We start from the raw sequence: 22,524 nt of genomic DNA, 5'->3' as shown, positions 1-22,524 counted from the left end.
CATAATCAGCACAGATGGTTTTTAGATGCATCCTGTGGATTTGTATATGTCTTGTCCACAAAGAAAGACATATGTTATTGCTTTTTAAAACCTGATCTTTAAAAGGCTTGTGTACAATGGCATTCAGGACTTATATTTCTGAGATCATATTTCCTGCAACAGTTAACAAGTCAGTGTTAAATTTCTTTGTGTCCTTAAAAAAGGAATTCCATCTGGTAATCTCCAGACACTTTAATTTAGCATTGAGAGATTATATCAAATTAATTCAACTTCCCTAAATAGTGCTGTGTTGTTCAAAATAGAGTAACTCCGACAGCTACCTGTAAGATAAGAGAATGAGTAAGAAATCAAATACAAATCAATCTATTTCTTGGGCCTATTTCTCTTTTTGACAAATTTAAGGGAATAAAATACCTTGCCTAATATTAGTATCAACCCATTTAAAGGTTAATTTTGATTGATTCTATTATGTACTTTTAAGCTATATGGCAAGAGTATATTTTAAAACTTTATTATGATAATTAAAGACCTAAAATACCATAGTCAGAAAAAAAACAGAATCTATAATAGATAAAACTAAAAGAAAAGGGTACAAATTTAATGCTGAACATATCTGAAAAAATTAACTTTAAAGATAATTTTGTCTTTTCCTTAAAGCTTCATCACAATGTTGCATTTGAAGAGTTCTATAATCCCTTAAAGAAGAAAGATCAGAAATAAATGTGTACATGAACTGAAAGCATGCTTGAATTATAACCAAGGGATCAAAGTTAGGGGTTAGAAAAACAGATGGTTATAAAGACAAGACATTTGGGATATCACTGTGCAGTTCACAGCCCAGTCACAATCCTCTAAAATGATTTCTCACAGCACAGAAAAGAATTAGGAACTGTAAGTTTGAGAAGGGCAAACAGGCTCCCCTGACTGCAGACCGGGGCTGTGTCTGTTTTCTGTACCAGTGTCTCCCTGATATCTTAGAAGCTGCCAGACATGGAGTGGGCAAATGGTATTTGTTGAAAATGAAAGAAGGAGGGAAGGATGAAAACTCAGATTTCATCAAAACACACCAAGCCTCTTGTTTTCTTTCACTATAAATAAGGGGATGGGACAAATTATTTCTTGGGCCTCTTTCAGTTCTAGTAACTCATACTTCTGAGCTGTATACACCCATGCATACACACACACACACACACACACACACACAGTTCTAATAACTCATACTTCTGAGCTGTATACACCCATGCGTGTACACACACACACACACACACACACACACACACACACACACACACACACACACTATTTTCCCTAATAGGAAGAATCTGAAGGTAGGGGAAAAACACATCTCTAAGGAAAGAAAAAGCTGCCCTGCAGCATAACCACATACACATCCAAGGGGATTTTTCTTTTAAGAAAAGATTGAAGTTAAATTAGAGAATTATGTTTAGGTTAGAACACTGGCAAGGTTGAGGTTCAATTACAGTTAGACTACTCCATGATTATGGCTGGTGAAGTTCAGTAAGAAAGTATTAATTATAAGTAGGTGTCACCTCTTGAAATATTATCCTGATTGTATTAATACATAGTAGTCACTATAATAATGCATAATTATTAGAAAATTACACTTGGCAATTAAGAAAGAAGGTTGCTTTTGACAGAATAGGACTATATTTGGAGATAGGATCTCTAAAGAGGTAAGTAAATTAAAGTGAGGTCATTACTGAGGGCCTCATCCAATATGACTGATGTCCTTATAAGAGGGTATTCTGAGCTTCTGATCAGTTTGAAGACACCAATACTCAAAGGGAAGACCACGTGAAGACACAGGGAGAAGATGGCCATCTACAACCAAGGAGAGGCCTCAGAAGGAACCAACCTGGCCAACACCATAATCTCAGACTTCTAGCCTCCAGAATTGTGAAAATAAATTTCTGTTGTTTAGGGCACCCAGCCCACAGTGCTGTGCTTTGGTGGTGCTAGCAAACTAATACACACCTCCACAAACTTTAAACTTTACTTCATAACTGACTTCTCCTAGCATCTTAGCTTCTTAGTTCTAAGTTAAAAATAAGCTTTTTTAACATTAATAATGTATAATATTAACAAAGCCTGTAGGTTTGGATCATTGATAAACTGGAAGGTAGACTCTGACAGGCCATGATAAAGTGTTATATTATGGAATTTAGAAATCATATGAGCTGCTACAAAGGATTAGATCCAGTAAGGATACAGCAATGAGATGAGAAACAACCCAGTCTCACACTCAGAAATTCAATCGGGGCTATTCATAAAAACTGTCTAATATTGACTCAGAAAGTTAAAGAATTACAGACCATTAGGTGGGAACTCCTGAGAAGACCGACATTATTCTTATGTTAGAACCCCAGACTATAGCACCATGACCCTCCCTTGTCATAACCATCATTTTGATGTCAGGCTCTCTCTCATGGTCATGGTGATTCTATTATCCACACAGATGGTCCCTCCCCTAGAGCCCAGCCTCTCAGCTCCTTGACCTGTTCTTCCCTACGGACCTTGCTCTCCACTCCACATGTGTACTTCACTATCACAAAAAGACACTGGATATTGTCCTGAACAATAAATATACCTGTTCATAAACTCCATAAACTACCTAATAAATATCTTAAGCTTAAAACATCATAAAAAAAACTCTTGAATTTCCTCCCCATTTGATTATATAGCAGTTTTTCCCTTATCTTTGAATGGTATGTCCATTTTTTCATTTGCTTTGTCCAAAAACCTGATTTTGTCCAAACTCCTGACACTGTATCTCTTCTTCTCTTATGTCCGACATGTCCAACCCATCAACAAATCCTGTTGGTTCTTCCAAATATTTTCAGTAGCCAGTTACTTCTTACTATCTCCACTGTTACACCCTCATCCAAGTCACCATTATCCCCTACTTGGAATATTGAAATACATTCCTGAACTCCTCTACATTCTATTCTTCATAATTCAACCTGTAATTACTATGCAATGTGAGTCAGAGCAGAGCAGTGGAATTATCAGAACTTTCCATGGATTTCCATCTCATTCAGAGTGAAACCCAAAGCCCTTACAAAGGACTTTTAAGGACCTGTGTGATTTGAATCCCACCCCCCTTTCCCATCCTGGCCTCATCTCCTGTATCTCTATTTGACTAAACTGTTTCAACCAAACTGGTATCCAAGCTATTCCTCAAATATGCCCAGAAAACCGTAGCCTCTGTGGCCTGTATCACTGTGTCCCCTTTTCCCTAAGATTGTTTTTTAAGTTCTCCCCCAGAAGAAAAAAATCTTACTTCTTGCTACTAACTTCAGTTGATAACATTTCAACACATCTTATCAGAGTAAAAGTACAAATTTGCATAGAGACAGAAAGATGAGAAGGAAAAAAACTCAATAAAAGTTCTAAGTTCAGAAAAACAAAACATACAGAATGATTTTAAATACCATGGTCTTCATTTGCTTTAAGACTTAAATCTATTCCATGTTTTTACTATACAAGTCCTTATATTTTTCACTTTCATATGATAAACAAGATAATTCACAATTATTGGTGACTATGATTTCTGAATTTAAAATTCACTTGTAGTAAAAAAAATACCCATATATTAATATTTTTAAATCATTAGAAAGGTAGATAAAATTCATGATAAGCTAAAAGCAGTATTATGCTTTAAATACCTGTTATGTTAGAAAGGAGATCAGTTAAATATGAAGAAAAAAAGTAATTTGAAACAAATGGAAGCAAGGCATGCAATTTAAATTAAGTGCCTCAATACTGACAAGAAGCAGGGGCAGGGGAGAAAAAAACCTGTTATAATTGATTCAACTCAGACATTTATCTAGAATTTTATTTTGAGCGCTTACTTCACCAAAATCAAAATGAATTTTAAAAAGTACCCACCATATGTGTCAACTTACTTTACAATGATCATATTGGAGCTGTAAAGCTGGGACATCCCCTCCAATAGGCATTTGTTTTTTAAGTTCTTCATCTTTCATATTCAGCCATTTGATCAGTTCTTCTAAAGACGTCAGCAACCTGTTCCACTTCTCAGCACTGGCCTCCAAATGTGCCCTGTTGAGAGATAACACTGACTATGTTTAGAAGTTTGAATTGTGTTAAAAAAAATTATGTGCCTTCCCTTGGAGGGATAATCTTGTATGACCAATGAATGTTCATGCCCATGAAAGAGGTGACTCTTCGTAAAAATATTTGTATGCATTTCCTGCAAGAAGGAGTTATTTTTAATAAGCTAGAGTATTCAGATATGTTGGGAAAACCTAACAAACTACAAAATGTGCCCCTCTACACCCCAAAGGCATAAATATGAAGCTTTCAAAAAGAATGTCCACAATATATGTAAAAATTATAAAAGCATGTTTCAGTGGTTTATGTATAGTATATATGTACATTCACATATAATTTTTTTCTCATTTCATCCACATGCATGAAGAAAGGGATAGAGAGGGAAAGAAAGCATTTATATGCATATAAAATGTTTAGAAAGACACAAACCAAATGTGGTTAGTGAGAATGTGGTGAACAGTTTTTAGGTATTTATGTACTCATGGAGTATGTACAACAGAGCTATGTTATTTTTCCTTTCAAAAAAGGAAAGGAAATTACTAATGATAGATTTTTCATCCAATCAAACAAATCACTGAAAGCAGAACATTATCAACATTTACCTCAAAAAGTTGGAAGATGATTAGGCCTTGCTGGGACAGAACAGTACGTGGCTTAAGGCTGAGTGATGTCAAGTGACAAACATCCATTATGAATAAAAAGCAACAGAGTCAGAGGCCTTGACTGCAGTACTTCATATTCTAATTTAAAGGTAAGGTCTGTGTTTCAATAATAATTTCTGGCTTTACTGCAGAGAAGTAACCTAAGATTCTTAAATTATGAACTTCAAAATCAGAGAGCCATGTTTAGGAAATACTTGTTTATGTGATTAAGGTTCCAGTAAGAGCAAAGGCCCTTGCAAGTAGAAATGTGAGTAAAAGCACACATCTGGGCCTTTGAGAAAGGCCACATCTCCACCCTCAAGCCCACACTGCATGGGCTGGATTTGAAAAGTCAGAAACAACTCCAGAGACTCAAGGAATCAGCGTTCGCTCAATCCTGCACCACCTTAGTGGACAGGCTGTGAGTGTGGGTTTAAATGCTCAACTATGTGAAACAGAATTACCTTGACCTTTCAGATTAGGACCTGTAAGGCTGAGACAGACAGACATACTTAACTCAAACAAACATTTCCCAATGGATCACATTAGGTGGTACACACAGTAACAGATATCACACGATATCATAAGTCTTTGTTTAAAAGTTTATAATGTTTTCAAAAGTACAATTATAAATCTATCTCTAGTTCATATAGTTCATCTCTACTTCATAAAATTATTACCATTGTCTATCAGCCAATATTCTTCGCTAAAAGAAAAGAAGTGAAGTTCTTCACATCTCTAAAATACTGTGAACCAGTATTTGGTAACATACAAAAGGCCAGTTGTCCTGCAATTTATTTATAGTCCCACTGTCAGCCAGCAAATACAACCACTCAAACTCTAAAATTTTATATATATATATATAAAGCTAGGTAGGAAGTAATAAAAAAGTAATTTATAAATACAGAAAGTGGTTTGAAGTATTTTATAATTCTCTGAGAATTGTATGGTTAAAAAAATTTATTTTATTCTCCTACATTTATAATCTTTTCCTCTTCATTCTACAGGTGCTATCACTTACCTTATTATACAAAACTGTGTTTTAAAAAGATCTGGATTCTGCTTGAGCACCAGCTTTTCTGTGTTCCTATTTACTATTTTTAGGCCAAATATGTAATTACCTATCCCTGATAAACAATCATTTTACTTGTCACAGAGCAGAACTAAATTTCAATAATATTAACTGAAAAGTCTCTCTGCTAGTTAACAAACCATTTTGCCATAAGTATACTTGACTGAGCTATTGTAACTTCTTTTCAGTATTTTTAAATGCAGGGGAAAAAAAATTGACAGAGCAGAGGCCCTTAGTCAGTCAAGAAGTACTTTAGTGTCTCTTGTGCAAAACACTTATGCATGTACCCTGACCTCTTATTTTAGATTATTTGATCCTGCTTCTTCTATGTCTGTAGTTTAGCTCTATCATCAATAACTAAACTAGACATTTAATTCCTTTGAAATCCAGTTACACACACTCATTGTATTGAAGAGCATGCAAAAGTCTTTTCCAATGCATTAACTCTTTTGACTGTACATAAATAATGAAACTGATCACAGAAATCTACATCATTCAGCACCTGAAGGACTATTTATATAAAGGCAATTATTTTTTTAGGAGAGGTACTGCAGGGACTTTAAAATAAAAAAAATAACATTGGCATATGTGTTTCTCTGCATCTTTCTTTTCCCATAGCAAAAAGCCAGCTGATCTGGCAGAATCTTTGCCTGGAAAAATCTGTTCTGGTTATTCTCCAATAGATAATAACTATGTGTTTAGTGGATTACTACCATATGCCCAAATAATGCATGCTTCCGTAGTAGCATTCACTATTCCAGTTTCAATTTAATTCTTTCATCTTTTAAGATGAAAGCCTTTTCTTTAGTACTGGGTTAAATGCTTTGCAAGAAGAACCCTTCAATTTGTGTTTGGTATAGTACTTTCTCAATTTTACTCTAACAAGTACAGCTTCCATTTACCCAGGACTGTAGATAGCCAGTTATCAATCATGTTTTCAGAATCTTCATTTAAAACTTTTCTTTATCTAACACATTTATAAGCCTGTTATCTCACACATATTTGTGGTCACTCACTACTATCCTAACTCTCACCTGCTTCAGTTCATTCTTTGGGCACCTGACGTGTGAAGCAAAAAATACGTCCATTGAATCTATTAACAGCCTAGTATGATGACTACTACAGAGTTACCTCTTTTTATATTACAACTCTCTAAACATTTTTAAGTGGCCAATTATTTTTTAAAATGTATAATGTGAAAAATTGTTAGAAGGTAAAGCCCCATAAAAAAGGTACCTCTCATCATTAAAGTATAGAAAAGGAACTATGTATTAACATCTATTTTAAATCACCAAGAGCCTCTACCTTTCCATTTTTTTCCAAGTTTTTCTTCCTTCTCTCAGTGTACAGATGTTGAAAAAGAGAGCAGTGTGAGTAAGGAGGGGTGTTTACAGAAATAAAATACAATTTTTCATTTATCCAATACAAACAAACATTGATGAGCACCTGCTCTGACATCCGGCACTACACTGTTTAAGAAATAGAAAGTTTTAGTTAGGGTCAAGTTAAGAGAAAGACAAACCAAATACACTCTGAGATAGGAAAACCTACAACAGCTCTCTGAGGAAACAACAGCTCAGAGAAGGAACAAATTTACTCCGGAAGCCATGGTGAGCATTTGGAATTCAAACGAAAGACTAAGCTCTTTCCGCGACATGTCTGTCCTCCTGGGAGCGCTTAAGAGGGCAGAGAGAAACTGACAGATATATTTGTAGACAAGCAAAGATACATTTGGAAAGTAGGTCTACCAAAGAATATAATGGTCCAAATTAAAAGGAGCAAAAATATACCATCGCCCTTCTTGGGCAAGGAATGATCAGAATTAAATGTCCAATTTGGCATTCTTACTGTAAAGTGACATTTCTTTTTAGTGTATCACAAAACCCATGAATTATAAATTGATTTATAATGAAGGAAAAATACCTTTATTAGAGCAAGGATCACCAGCAACATTAAAAGGTGATTATTCTTGCTCCTAAAAAGAGAACTGAGACCTCCTAGGAGAAAAAAAAAAGTGAAACCCTCAGAATTCAGCCTGGGCTGTCAAAGACCACCATGCTGTGCTTTCAGCATGACAGTTACCAGCAACATGTGGTGATGTCAGTTTAGATTTTCAGTTAAGAAAAATAAATAAAATTTTCAATTCAGTTCATCAATTGCACTAGCCACATTCCAAGTGCCCAACATGCCACACAGGACCAGTGACTACTAGTCTGAACAGTACAGATGCAGAACATTTCCATCACTGCAGAAAGTTCTACCAGAAAGTGCTGAACCAGAGGGGAACAATAAAGAGGAAAGCAGCAGAATCTTCCTCATTAGGTCTGAGAAAAGGAAATTTTAGTAGTTTTACAACATGGTTAGCAAAATCAACTAGCTAAGGTTAAAAGCAGTATCAATGGCATTGTAAAATGTGATAACATTAGGTGTAATGATGATGTTAAAGGTTAATCTACTCTAAGGGCTTTTTAAAAAGTGCCCTGAATTTTTAAGAGGCTTATAAATGAAAAGGAAGATAGAATTTTATCTTTGAACTCTCTTTTCATTAGATTTGGCAATTTCACTGGTCTTGGAAACCATATGCTCATAAAGATCTGTATTAAACATCATTAAGCTGATAACTGGATATGTGATTAACATAATCTGAACAAATAAATGTAACATAAAAATTTAAACCATGTCATTCACATTACTGAATTCAGTAGAATATTTCCAATTCACATTTTTCCATGGAATAAAAGATATTGGCAAAGTTCCTAAGAGCCTATCTTCTAGTTGAAGTTTCAATCATTAGCTATCTTCTCATATCAATTTGAGTGAAATATATACTTGTATACATTGTTTTTGATTACAAAAGAATTTTGGCATGTTAGATTTCAATATTTAACATGTCTAATCAAAGTTATCCAGAAAGATTACAAAATAATACTTAAGATATTAACCCAAGGTGTTGGGCCACATATTATTACATAGTCCAGTGACCATGCCATGGTCAAAGGAGATCTCATTCCTACAAAGTAGTTAATGTAGGTCTGGCACATGAATGTTCAATAAATATTGGCTGTCATTAGGATCTTTGCAGACCTTTTTTCTAAAAATGATGATAAATTAGAGCAAATCCTACCTGCCATGAAACGTCAACTTCAGCACAATTAAAGCACAATTTGATACTGAAGGGATGTCTATCAGATGGCCTCACAGAAAAGAATGAAGCAAGGCCACATGCAGAGAGGGAGGTTTGGGAGAGGTTTTGGAAGCTAAAGAAGAATTACAATCTTTAAAAAATAGAGATGGTGGTGAATATGAAAGAAAATCATTCAGAATTGTAATGCCAATTCTAAGCAGAAAGGGTCAAGTTATAGTAGAAGAAATGTTATCATTTTTCATTTTCTTTGCAACACTAGGAAGCCCAAAATTAAGAGCAGGAGATAGAGTATGATCATCAGAGTGTCAGAGACTGGAAAGTAGACAGGAAATTCAAGCGGGAGAGAAAATGTGTGGTCCTGACATTACTGAAATGGAATCTAAGGGATTGATAGAGTCTGAAAAGAGGAAGGGCTTCAGCAACTAAAGATTAGGAGAAAGGGTTGAGGCAGGTTCAAGAAGAAATTTTAAAAATATGTGAAGCTAAGAGCTCCACAGCTGAAAATATTAGAGGAAATACTTTTTTAAACAATCTAGTTGGAATATTATAAATGAACTATATATGCATGAAAAAACTATAAAGTTAGATAATAGTATATAGATGGTCCTGGTATCTAATAAGCTAATGAAGGAAAGTACCCCCTTCATGAGGTCCGTAACTTGAATGTGGAGGAGTGTTCATTTACTGGTAATGTAAACGACATGAATTGCAATTGTAAACAGCAGTTCTGATTTGATACAGAGGGCTTTTCTCTAACATGGGAAAACCAATGGCATTGAGATGCACATGGCCAGGTGGAATGCAGTAAAACAGGACATGTGCTCTGGAGAACAATGTGCCCTTGGTCTCCTGGAGACTGGGCATCTCAGGGATACCAAGACAGCATGGGACATTAATTGAGGTAAGGCCAGGTCTACAGTACTTAGAATAGGAATAAAGTCTTATATAAAGTAAAAAGAAATGTGGAAAAGTCAAAATATAAAAAGTTATCAAAATGGATAGCGACATCATGGATGACAGCTGAGCAAAAATTGGAGAATAAAAGCAAAGTCGGATGTTCAATCAATGAGTAAAATAGAAGAGTGTCCTACAGATGAAGAAGTAGGAATAAGATGGTGAGAGGGTAGATTAATGGGTGAATTCGCTTCTAAGGGGAAACTGGTGAGAGACAGAGAAGCAATACCTAACAAAGAGCAAAAAAACTGCCAGCTTTCCCTCTTATTCCTGTGCTGCAGGGCCCCTGTTCAGCCTGTGTTTGCAGGTACCATATGAAGTTTATTGCTAGCATTCTGGTTGTTTGGTGTCCATAGTTGTTAAATATTAGAATATTCCCACTGGCTGCCAGGTGAGGAAAATGGGAAAATTATACTCTATTAAAGAGTGTTTTAAGTAAAGCAGGCAATTAAGGGGAAAGCCAACTTTAAAGTATAGAGAAAAGTGGTGTAAGAGTACAGAAACATTACACAGGAGAATTTGTTCACAATAGAAGCCAGGGCCTTAAAGGAATGAGAGGAGAGAATAGGCGAGCAGAAATTCAATGTGCTCAACAGCCCTCCTGTTTAGCAAGGACTGAGGAGAGTAGATAGGTGCCTGGGAGGCTGCCTCTACATACAGTTGACCCTTGATCAACCTGGGCTTGAACTGCACAGGTCCACTTATATGCAGATTTTTAAAAATAAATATACTGGAATAGCACAGAGAAGACAAGTAATGGCTCTATAGCATCTTACTACACTAAGGGATTGTGATTGCAATGGGGTGTGGGGGAGACTTGATAATATGGGTGAATGTTGAAACCACAATGTTGCTCATGTGAAACCTTCATAAGATTTTACATCAATGATACCTTAATAAAAAGAATAGGTGGATGGATAAAATTAAGCAAGTGGGGTAAAATGTTAACAAAAGGTCAAACTAGGGACAGGTATTGTTTGTATTGTTCTTATTTGTACAACTTCTCTGTGAGTATGAAATTATTTCTCAGTAAGTTAAAAATTAAAAAAAAAAGTACTTTAAAAAAATAAATACACTGGGAAGTTTTTTGGAGATTAGTAACAATTTAAAAAAACATTTTCTTTACCTTGCTTTATTGTAAGAATACAGTATATAATACACATAATATACAAAATATGTGTTCATGACAAAATATGTTATTGGTAAGGCCTTCAGTCAACAGTTGGTGAGAAATGGTAGATAAGTGGTTACATTTTTGGAGACTCAAAAGTTATGTATGGATTTTCCACTGCATGGGGTCAGCATCCCCAACCCCCACGTTATTCAAGGAGCTGCTATATTTGTTCATGAGAACACTTCACCCTCTGGACTCTCTGGGGAGGGATTTCTCATGAGAGAGACATGGCCCTGGTCTCTCTCAACCCCTTTCCTCTCAGCCCCTAAAGATGTAGAGGGAGGAATTTGATTCATAAATTTGGGTAAGAACTGGGTGTGCTTAGCCTGGCCTGGCCTTGACTCTTGAGAACAGGTGTGTAGAGGCTGAGTTCTTTTCTGCTCTTCTGTGTAGGGTTTCCCACATGGGAGGCCACCTTGTCAAGTGACACTGGTAATTCTGCCTCATTCTGGAGTTTGGTTAAGAGCCCACTTAGCTCTCACTCGAAGCTTCTCCTCCAACCTGGTTTCTGTCAGTAATTGACCTGACATTGGCCATACGTTTGTTTCACATTTGATCAGAATCCAGCCAGGAAAGAGGGACACCATTTGTTGGGGACCTTCTTAAAAATTCCCAGTATTAGTGAAATAAGAAAAAGATGGGGTAGGGAGAATTTCTATGTCTTCTGAACTAATTAGTACCAAAGAAAATGGTAATCAGAGAATGAGAATAATAATGGTTAAAAATTGTTGAGTGCTTACCATGTGCACCTGTTTTAGGGACTTAATGCAGGCTAATTAAATGAAATATTCATGACAACCCTGTAAGGAAGTTACTCTTATTATTCCTATTTTCCATATGAGGAAACACATATTGACTAAGTACCCTGCCCTCAGTGGCACAGCCGCTACATGACACAGCCGCTATGTGGCACAGCCAATGTTTGACCCTAGGCAGTCTAGCTCCAGAGTACAGCACAATTAAACACTGTGCTACACCACTTCCCTCTGAGGTGTGCTTCCCATATGAGAACCCATTTTTGAGAATAAATAAGCTGTTTTATCTTTTTTAAAAAATTCAACATAATTGACATATTAGTTTCAGGTGTAGAGCATAATGATTCAATATTTGTATATATTGCAAAATGATCACCACCATAAGTCTAGTTAACATCCATCAACACATAGTCACAAATTTTACATATATATATATATATATATATATATATATATATATATATATATATATATATGTCTTTTATAAATACCCAGGTAATATGTTAATAAAATTTATTCTGCCCATTTTGAAGTTAAAAATGAAGACTATATCATTTACTTCCTTAAATATATTTAATCTACCATAGACAAGTCAGTATAGACACAGCCACAGCCCTCCAGCTGTTATAATTTTATGATATTCTTATATGTCATAGAAGTTACATGCTCCTCCTTCCCTTCCCTTCAGTACAGCTACTTGAGAAAACAAGAGTGTGTCAACACAGTCCTCTTCGCAGTTTCTCACTTCCCATTCTCACTCTTCAATCATCTGCAATCAGATTTTCACCTCAACCAAAACATGGCACTGGCCAAGTCCCTGAAGCTCTTCTCCTTCAGGGCCTGGCCTCAGCAGCCCTGACCTCACTCTGCCCCGCCAAGCGGCCAACACTATGAACTCTGCCGTTCTTTCCAAAACCCACTCCTCCACTGGCTCTTGACAACATTTTTTCTGGTTCCCCACTCTCCTCAAAAACAGCCACTTCCCAGGTCCTTTTGATGGCTTCCTTTCCCCTCCCTGACTCCCTGCATGTTAGGGTTTCCTGGGATTCTCTGCTGCACCTGCTCGTAGTGCTTACCTACCACTTCCTTCTGGATACTCCCCACTCCAGCTATCACCCTGTTTAGACTACTGCTCTCTGTTGAAGGGCAGCCATCCAATGGCTGTTAGTCATGCTTTTCTGGATGGCCAATATCTATTCATTCTCTCTTCCCTTTCTTAGATATTGACAGGGTCTCTTAACAGCTCTCCTTGTCCTCAGAACCATGCTCATCTCCTGATGTATCTCTCATAGCTGTATGGGAGGGATCTTACCGACATGCCTCTCTAATCGTGGCACCTAAAAGTTTTCCCATTCCATTACCAGTGGAATGGATGTTTGCACACAGATGTTTCATGATGTGCATCTGACCTCTCTCTCCACCTATTTTCCTAGCCACAATCTTTCCCCTCTTCACCAACAGCAAATTCTATGCTCAGCCAGACCAAGCATCTTAACTGTTCCATGCAAACACAGTGTTATTTCAAGCCTCCTGCTTAGATGCCCTTCCCAGTAATCACCCTGGGGAATAACAACACCTTGTTCAAGACTCAGCTTAGCAATGAAGCCTTTGGTGATTGTCTGAAGTGAAAGTAACTATTCCTACCTTTGGGCCCAACTTAACCTGGACAGTACTGTCAACTCCCTGGGGTAAAGGACCATTGCTTATTTATAATTAGCAATGCCATAAACATAGAAGTAAGTTCATAGTAAATGCTTGAATAAATGCCTGGGTCTTCAGAGGTGAGTAATGAGGCTAAAAATTATTTTAATTCATTATCACATTAATAACACATTTTACTGGAACATATGATTTGTCTTAATGCAGAAGTTCCCTGGCAAGAGCTTTTTCTCCCAACTCCCAAAAAACAGCACTAGCATATTTGTTAGATAATATTCCAAATGTAATTTATGAGTTCTTTCTTTCCAGGTTAGAAAAAAATGTGACTTCACAGGCTTAGGCAATAACACCCATGAAAGGCCAAGATCTTTTTTTCTGTAGCTTTCCATTTGGAATGATCTGTTTATGATGCAGGACTTCCTTAAATTCTCCCTCTTAAAGAACTCATCCTCTAAATTGTCTAAATGCCAGCACCACGTGCACAACCTTCCCCAGAGCCAGACATGTGGCTTTTGGCTCATCCAAGTAGATGCTGGTTTTCACTGTGTTAGCATTTTAAAACTTTAAAAAAATTTTTATATTTATGGAGAACAGAAAGTCGCAACCCAATGAGATCTGGCCAGTTGAAAAGCCAGTCTTAAATAAGCAGAAGTATATTCTCCCACTGCACAATACTCCCTAATTTTCCTCTCATTAAGAAACACGCTGGCTGATGCTGACATAAGTTCCAACAGGAGCTTCATACAGAGGCTTCTGAAAGTCATGCTACATTGCCCCCATCCTTAAGTGTAAAAACAAAAAAAAGTGCAACTCTTCCTCTATGAGCCCCAGAATATAAATCTTTTCAGGACATGTCTTTAGAAAAAACACTTTTTTAATTCATTCACAAAAAATCATCACTGAAGATTTCCACTGTCTATGAAGCAGCTCTATGACACCCAGAAACCAGTTGACACAGATCCACTGAGCCCTTTTCCGTAAGAAAAAGTAAACTAGATGCTACATTATACAGGCTCTACATAGATCAGGGCACCATCAGATTATCCCATTTGGTCTTCACAACAATCATGGGCATTAAATGTTAATATTTGGTTTTATAATTGAGAAAACTGAGGCGCAGAGAAACTAAGTGACTTTCCCAAGTTCAGTAACTAAATAGTAAAGTCAAGGAGTATTCAAGGTTATTTGGTTTAAATTCAAGCCTATCTGATTTAAGGCTGTACATTTTTCAATACATTCAGTTTCTGAACTTTAAAGAAACTGACCCATGTACAAGATCTAGACCTTTCAAAACATTCCTCTTTTGGATCTTTGCTCAATGACATGTTTTCAGTCAGTTTCCTTTAAAACTCTTATCTAATTAGGTATCGTCCACCATCTCTTAAATATAAATATTCTTAAATTTAAAATATTTTTGACTTCCAGCAACGTTGATAATTGTCACAATAGGTATTTGTTCAAGGCCATCTCCTAGTCAGCATCTCTCAGATTCATCCTTACTTAATTTTACTCTCTCTAAATGGAGACATGAAATCATCAGTTTTCCATTTTTGTATCCATAAGTGATATTTAATTTCTATAAATACATCTTCAAATTGGACGTACAAATAGCATGATGAAGCATGTTCCTTGCCAAGAGTCAAAAAGATTAGATTCAAATCCTTGCTCGGCAGTTGTTAGCTCAAAAACTTGGCAAATTCCTTATATTCATTAAGCCTCCTTCTTCATGTTAGAAAAGATTTACTCTTCACCTTACTAGGATTTTTTGAGTGCTAAATAAAATCGTGTTTAAAAGATCCTAACATAGCATGTGGTCAAGGCAAACACTCAATAATTAGTAGGTGCTGGTAATAATGCTAAAGGTCTAAAATATGATATGAAAATTTGTGAAGAGTCAGGAACAGTTTGGCAGAGGCACTAGACATAAATGGAGCTAAAACCTTAAAAATAGTCTTTGCTATTTAAATCTAAAACTATTTCTGAGGAAGTAGTATGGTGGTAAGGCTTCCTGCTCTCTTTCTGATAAATAAAAATCATAGAATTCCCCTCTCCCATTGTTTTTACTTTCACATTGACGAGCCTGACCTGATGCTGGCAGATTTCGCTTTTAAGTCATTCCACCTTTGGTTCATATCATCCAGTCGGTGTTGAAGCATAGTGGCTTCGTCAGAATTTCCCAAAGCTTTTACCATCTTCTGCCTGTTTCCATCAATGCTTTTAAATATGTCATTGTGGGCATCAATTTCCGCCTGGATGTCCTAAGGAGAACAAAGTGAACAGATAATGTAAATATAAGGTATTAGTGTCAACTTCACTTGTGATTGCTATGTAGAGATTTAGGTTTTTATATTCCATGGCTGAGTTTTTTAAAAGCAAAATAGGTCATTTTACCTTACATGAAAACAAAATTTGTGTTTCCACACTTCAACAATGAAAATAATACTCATTAAATCTTCAATATATTTTGCTTTTCTTCCTGAATAAAATGAAAGCATCTAAAGCCCTTCCACCCTTTCAGTCTTTAGAGACCTAAATGAACAGAGTCTGGTGGACAGCTTCCACAGTATTTATGCCCCCAATCGGCAATCCCATCAGTCTCTGGGTTATCTGACCTGAACAACGAAGCCAAATAAGGTCTGTCTGCAAAGAATGGTCTGGGTATATCCAGAATTAGGGCAAACTCTGGGATTGGGACTCTTCTGCATTTTACTCACACCCTTATCCCAGAGATGGGGATTCTGTAGACACTAATGGAGTAACCAGGGAACAGAGCCAGATATTGATTCAAGGCTCACAGGCTGGGCAACATTATGCATGTAAAATGGCCATCTCATTATAATTGTAGTTTGGGATGATTCAAATAGAAATTCTCAGTGAAAATGGAAAGTCCTGCTGAACGGTTGGTTTGTTGGTGGCATCTCCTGAGGAGCACAGATTCTTTAGGATGGCACTGTTCTATTTTTGTGTCCTGAAATGCATTTTAAGATATACAAAGAGATAATATTAAAAGATCAACAGTTTTAAGCTTATGCTATGCATACACATGCCATCTTTCTCAAGAAGCTCAACAACGCATTGAGCAATGCATCTCTGTTCTCTACTGCCCATGACAATCTGGCCTCAAATTTCCTGTTTAGATCCCTAAACATTACTGTCAGTGGACTACACCTCAAATCACAGTGCAACTTCAAACCACAACTGCCTGAAGTAGGCTGACCTATTCTTATTTGCTTTCTTTCAGATTCAAGAGAAGTAAAAAGATGCAAGTACATCACCATCCAGAAATAGTTTTCTGTCTCTCAAGCACATTTCCACATCAGGAAATTTGGATACTAAGAGAATGCAGCAAATTTGACTCCTCACATCAGATCAGGTGATGCCTTTTGCAACCCAGCCACAATGGCAAATGGACTAAAAGAGAACTTCATCACTGTCCCAGTCAATGATTGCTAAGCATTTCTATCAAGTTCTGGTTAAGAGCATTACCAGTGAGCATATATTCACGCTGGCATGTAACTTTCAGTATGTGGAAAACCCTTCAGCATATGAGTCTCATCAAAAGTTAGGAAGAAAATCAACAACCAGAAAGCGATCAAAGAAAAGGAAATCAACATACATTATTTTGTTTCATTTAACATTTGGTAGCATATTTATTTGGCCAAATATATTAAGAGCTCCTAAACAGAAAAGCATCCTAACATTTTCCTGTATCTTTCACAATCTCTGTTATACAGAATGAGCCTAATAAAATAGATACAGATAAACTGATAGATGTATAATTGCTTGAGTGAAACTATGAACAAGTTCATCTTTCCTGACTGGCATATTAGCCACTGTAGTCCCAGGAAAAATCAGACAGTTAAGTAACTGGAAAGGAGATTTTGTTTAATCTTTTCATTTCAAAAAAATTAACATAGGAAATCTAAAATTATTTAGAATCTTACACTGCAAAGCCCTGCCTAACCTTTCACTAGCAATTTAGAATTACATGCAGTTAATGAATCATGTGCCTTCATAGATCACTGTGCAATGATGCAATCATTTTAAAATCAAAATGCCAGCATGGGAGGCTGTCAGATCAGGACCCTGATTTAGCATCAAATGCTAAAATAAATTAAAGTTCCATGAAAGAGGGTTTACTCAGCGCACAGCTGAGAGACTTGCCCTACTAACACCTCTGTCACTTGTAAGCCTTTCTGAACATTACACAGAACGAAATAGTTATCGATAATTAGTTATGGGAATGTAATTCATCTAGAAGCACAGAGCAATGCTCTTCCAAGCATTTGACATAAGCTGGTCATGTGCACAGAGGGGTCATACAAGGTATTTAAGCAGTTGAACTAACATGGAAAACAGAACACTTGAAATGCTTAAAACACATCTTCAAACAATACAAGCATAACGTAAAAGGTTAAGATGAGCCAGTGATTAGAATAAGAGGACTACGGAGTTTTCTCTAAGTGAAACACCATCAAAAGTATTAAGATGCACCCTTTCAGAACAGCCTTCCAGAATGGCTACAAAGGCTCACAGAGGTTCACTGACAACAGTTAATCTCTTTGCTCAAAATTACCTTCACAAATAAAGGAAAACATTTATTGATTTCTTTACTTATTTAATAACTGATATTTTCATACTAATTGTGCATTTCACGGGACATTTCTTTAATGCTATAATCCATAGAGATATCATATGCAAACACTTTATAATGCATATCACATACATTTTATTTCTTTATAATGTTCTATAATCAAATAGTGGCTCTACCTATGAAAACAAAAATGTTTCTTTAGATTATAATAAGCAGCACTGTTTGAACTCTCTGATAGGAAACAGATTTAGAGTTAGTACCATGGGGAAGTCCTCAATGACTAAAATGATGCTAGAATAGATTCATCCTCTTTGGGCCCTGTTGATGTAATTTTTAGTTTATTTTTGCATGACATATTTACTTAACCCTACACGGCTGCAGCAATGTTTTCTCTGAAGGAGCCCTGACCCCCTATCTGGAGGGGAAGAAGTGAAGTTAGCAAAAACTTCCCTACTATGCCACAGCTCAGGCTAAATCAACAAAATTAACCATTAGAGGAAAAGAAATCCACTGTTCCTTTCAAAAATAAGACCAGAATTCAGAGACAGCTTAGGATTGATCATCAGGAGCTCAGTGGGATTTTGGCCAGAGCTTCAAGTTTTGGAAATGAAAATTATAACTTTTTTTTCTTAAGTCAGATGTTACTTAAAAAAACAACAAAAATCAGTAACATCATCAAAGGTGATTATGTGATAATGCAAATGTGCTCTGAGAGAATTTCTGAGGCTTCTGGGATAGTGAATAATTGTAATTATTCAATGACTTATTACAGTTAATTTATTAAATTCAGTAAATGATTCAATTATTTATAAACTACATTTTCTTGCAACAAGTAATCTTATAGATTTTAATTACTCCATTAATAATTATGAAGTCACATTGTGACAGATACAGAAATGGTATCCCCTGGTCTACAGAAGTTTTTGTAATGTAAGAAATCAATGCCAGTAATGTTTTTTTCCCATCATCTGTGATTATAAATATAAGTTAGACAATAGAGTAGATAAAAAAGTTAAATTACTGAGCAGAAGAAGTCCACAATTTACATTTTCAAGAAATTTGAAGAAACCAACTTGTAATGACAATCAATAAACTACATTTAAAATTCCAGCTTAACACTGCTATAAACAAAAATATCTTCATAACAAAAAATGTTCTAAATACTGGAGTCCATACCAGCTGTTACAAAAACACAATAAAATCCTGGTGAATTAAAATGCAGTGGCCTCCCTCTGAAGTGCACAGGTTTGACCTACATATGATCACAAGTTTCCTAAGAGTTACTAAATGTTGTAGGTGACTGAGTAATTGCCCCACCTTAATTCCCAAAATCAGACAGTATAATCAAAATTGAACAGGTCTAAAAATTCGGTCAAGGATTATTCCACGTGAAGTGTTTAAAACTATAATCCGAGAGCACCCAAGTCCTCAGTTCCTGACCCGTTCCTGTTTCCCAGAAAGCTCTCCGTTTCTTTCCCCAACACAGTGACTCATACACGCACACAATCTTGGTTCCTCTGTTCCTCTTACACTAATCTTTTAAGTCCCAGCTGAAATGGACTTTCTCTGGGAAAGACTTCAATGCACCAGATTAGATTAGGGCTACCTATTAGTCTTCCAGCTCCCTCTAATTTGACTAAATCATATATTTCTAGTGAAAAACTTTCTTGTTTAAGTTCTGTCTCCTCCCACTAGGCAGTAAGCTCAATGAGGGGAGGTCTAACTTGTTCTACACTCCATCCAATCTCAGCCCTGTGCTTGCTACATACTATGCACTTCATAAATATTTACAAGCTGTTCAATAGATAAGTAGACCTTGAAACTGGAAGTTTACTGTGTCTTCACACATTTGTTTTAAAACTAGTATTGCAAATTGAGCAGTGAAATGCAGCTTGAAATTATAGTTTTTTAAATTAGTCATCCCAAAGGAGGTAAATGTCATACACGAAATTTAGCATTGAGTGGTTTCTTTCTATATTATCACTACAGGAAACCATCTTTCCCAAAGATTCACCAAGAGAGTTACTACTCGAATGCACACACACACACACACACACCCTTAGAAAACTACCATTATCATTAATTATCTAGTAACAAAACAACATAAATTAATAAAAGATAACACTCGAAGTGTCACTGAGCTAAAAAAAAATGTCCATTACTCTAACCTCTGTGACTTCTAGATAAGTGAAACAGACAGTATACATGCAAACAGCTCAGATACGATAGTATATTAATAGCCACCGAAGCCATCAGATACTTTCTTTATGAAGTACTTTCAAGGGAAAAAAGTAATTCATTAAAGTCAGGGTGGCAATAAAACCAAGTCAGCTTGGATTTCAGAGAGGTGGTTTGGTGGGCCAGCTTTGCCAAGTCAACTGTGAGTTGGAGCTCTCTGGATGGCCCCCCTCTCCACTCGGTTAGATGATTAGGATCTGCTTGCTGACATCTTGCCACAAGGCCATCCTCCCCTGGTGAGACGTTCCAGTCTTAATGTCCTCCTTAGGACCACTCTGGGACACAAATGGTTCCTGCGAACTGGGGTTCCCTTATCCTCAGTGAGTTGTCACCTCGAGAGAACAGTAGAGAACACTTCCTGTCTGCTGGACCACCAGGGATGCTGGGCATCACCTTTTCTGGTTCTAGGAGACTAGGAATGAGCACCACGCACAATCTGCTCACCTTGCCTGTGCTGGAAAACTACAATCCTGGCATCACACCTTTTGGGACTAGACAACCAGATTATAGACCTCAACCACGTGCCAAGCATTCCTATATGAATGGGTACCCAATATAAATCACAAGGCCACTGGATTTCTCTAAAATTCAGAAATACCAACCAGAATACCCCCTTTCAGTTTACCTCACTAACTGCTGTCTTAAAGTTTGCTGAAGGTCCCCTGTCACCTGGGAATTTCTGTTATCTGACCAGTCTATGGTTCTTCAGATTGATCAGCATTGGAAGACACACTACTATCCCCACTTTGAACCCTGGTTTTCTTAATGTCTGAAATGGCTGCAGGAGCGCAGCAAAATGACCTTTTTGCTATGAGACCCTAAATGGGACTGAACAAATACAGCTATTGACATGGAAGGTGTTTACCCACTATACTTAGTGTTCTGTCTAGAAGCAGAGGAAGGGACCATTGAAGGACTGCTATTCAGCTTCTGGAGTTTCATGTGGCTTTTGCGTAACAGCCATAGGCCTTGGTCTTTCCTAGAAATGGCACGATTGCTTTTAGAGTCAGGGGAAGGCAGGCACTGGTATTTGAGAGATGTGAGGCTGTGGTGCCTTTCCATAATGACAGTTTTCCTGGCAATGAATCAATGTAGCATAGGCCAAATATCTGAGACAGCTTTTGTGAAAATACACAAAGGATTTTTTTTTTTAAACCTGAGCTGGAAAAAATACACTCATGTATAACAACTTCCTACAATGAAATGTGGCAAAGAGATTAACTTTCACACAGATTTTTATGAAGGCATCTAACACACAGGTAAACATCTATGGAGGACTTCAGACTTTGAACTGCAGCAGTATTGTTTCTTCGAATTTTCCCTTTGTCTCAAAAAAAATCCTAAGTCGAGCTTTTGACAGGAATAAGCCAGCAGACTTCTTTCACTGTCAATTCAACTACTAAAAGAAGAATACATAGCAGAGAGAGATACTAAGGTTTGGAGTTAAAAGAGGGAACATACTAATATGATCAGAACTTGTAACTGTCAGTAAAATAGCTGAGGCAGATTACTAACCTCTGGTATCTGACCTAGGCTTTCAAGAGTAATAGCAGCAATTACAACACGAAAGTCTAGCCTTTGCCCACAATTACTGCCTCTCAGGGGGTCTAAGTAACGACTTATTCATGTAACATATGCCCTATACCTTTTCAGGAAGAAACAGGCAAATCTATATAAACCAAACGAACAGATCTTTTGATGGTCATAAAGCCCATCACCTGCTGTTCCTAGCTGCCGTTAAGAAGACACTCACTCCTTCCTCTGCCCCTTTTAAAGGGTGAGCAAGTTGAGTGGGATCGTCCTTTACTCTTAGGAATTTAGGTGCTTAACAACATATTAAAGCAAGAGGTCAAAGTGCACCCTGGGTTACAATCCTTTTGCTACAGTCGGGGTGCCAGAGAGAAGGAGGGAGGCGGGCATGTACAACAAAGAGCAGCTAAATTCTTCTTTCTCAATCCTCTTCCCATTATACTGTTTCTTTCATCAGGAGGCAAGCAATAACTATAATTACCTGGGGGAACCTTTCAAACTTTTCAAATGACATGGCTGTATACCTTTTTCCTCTGGCAATTGCAAATTTGGGGGAAAAAAGAAAGAAAAAGCCCATTTATTACTTTAATGACTCGATACAGTCTTGCTTATATTTGTAATTGTAATGACCCACAGGGCATTCATGGTGAAAGCCACTGAGCACACC

General features: G+C 36.8%; 1 protein-coding gene across 13 annotated transcripts in view; it reads right to left on the bottom strand.

Annotated features, from left to right (window-relative positions):
- Window positions 1-22,524, bottom strand: part of UTRN (utrophin) — a 454,961-nt gene that overhangs the window by 125,185 nt on the left and 307,252 nt on the right. For all 13 annotated transcript variants that reach the window (XM_037022103.2, XM_073219702.1, XM_073219701.1 and 10 more), the window contains 2 exons: window positions 15,581-15,753; window positions 3,927-4,083 (listed from right to left, as the gene is read on the bottom strand). In XM_037022103.2, coding sequence (XP_036877998.2) covers window positions 3,927-4,083; window positions 15,581-15,753 — 330 coding nt within the window. The remainder of the gene's footprint in view (window positions 1-3,926; window positions 4,084-15,580; window positions 15,754-22,524) is intronic.

The sequence above is a fragment of the Manis javanica genome, chromosome 13 (assembly GCF_040802235.1).
Source record: "Manis javanica isolate MJ-LG chromosome 13, MJ_LKY, whole genome shotgun sequence".
In the NCBI taxonomy this organism is placed as follows: Eukaryota; Metazoa; Chordata; class Mammalia; order Pholidota; family Manidae; genus Manis; species Manis javanica.
The sequence above is the reverse complement of the archived record's forward strand: the minus strand, read 5'-3'. Positions and strand labels throughout refer to the sequence as shown.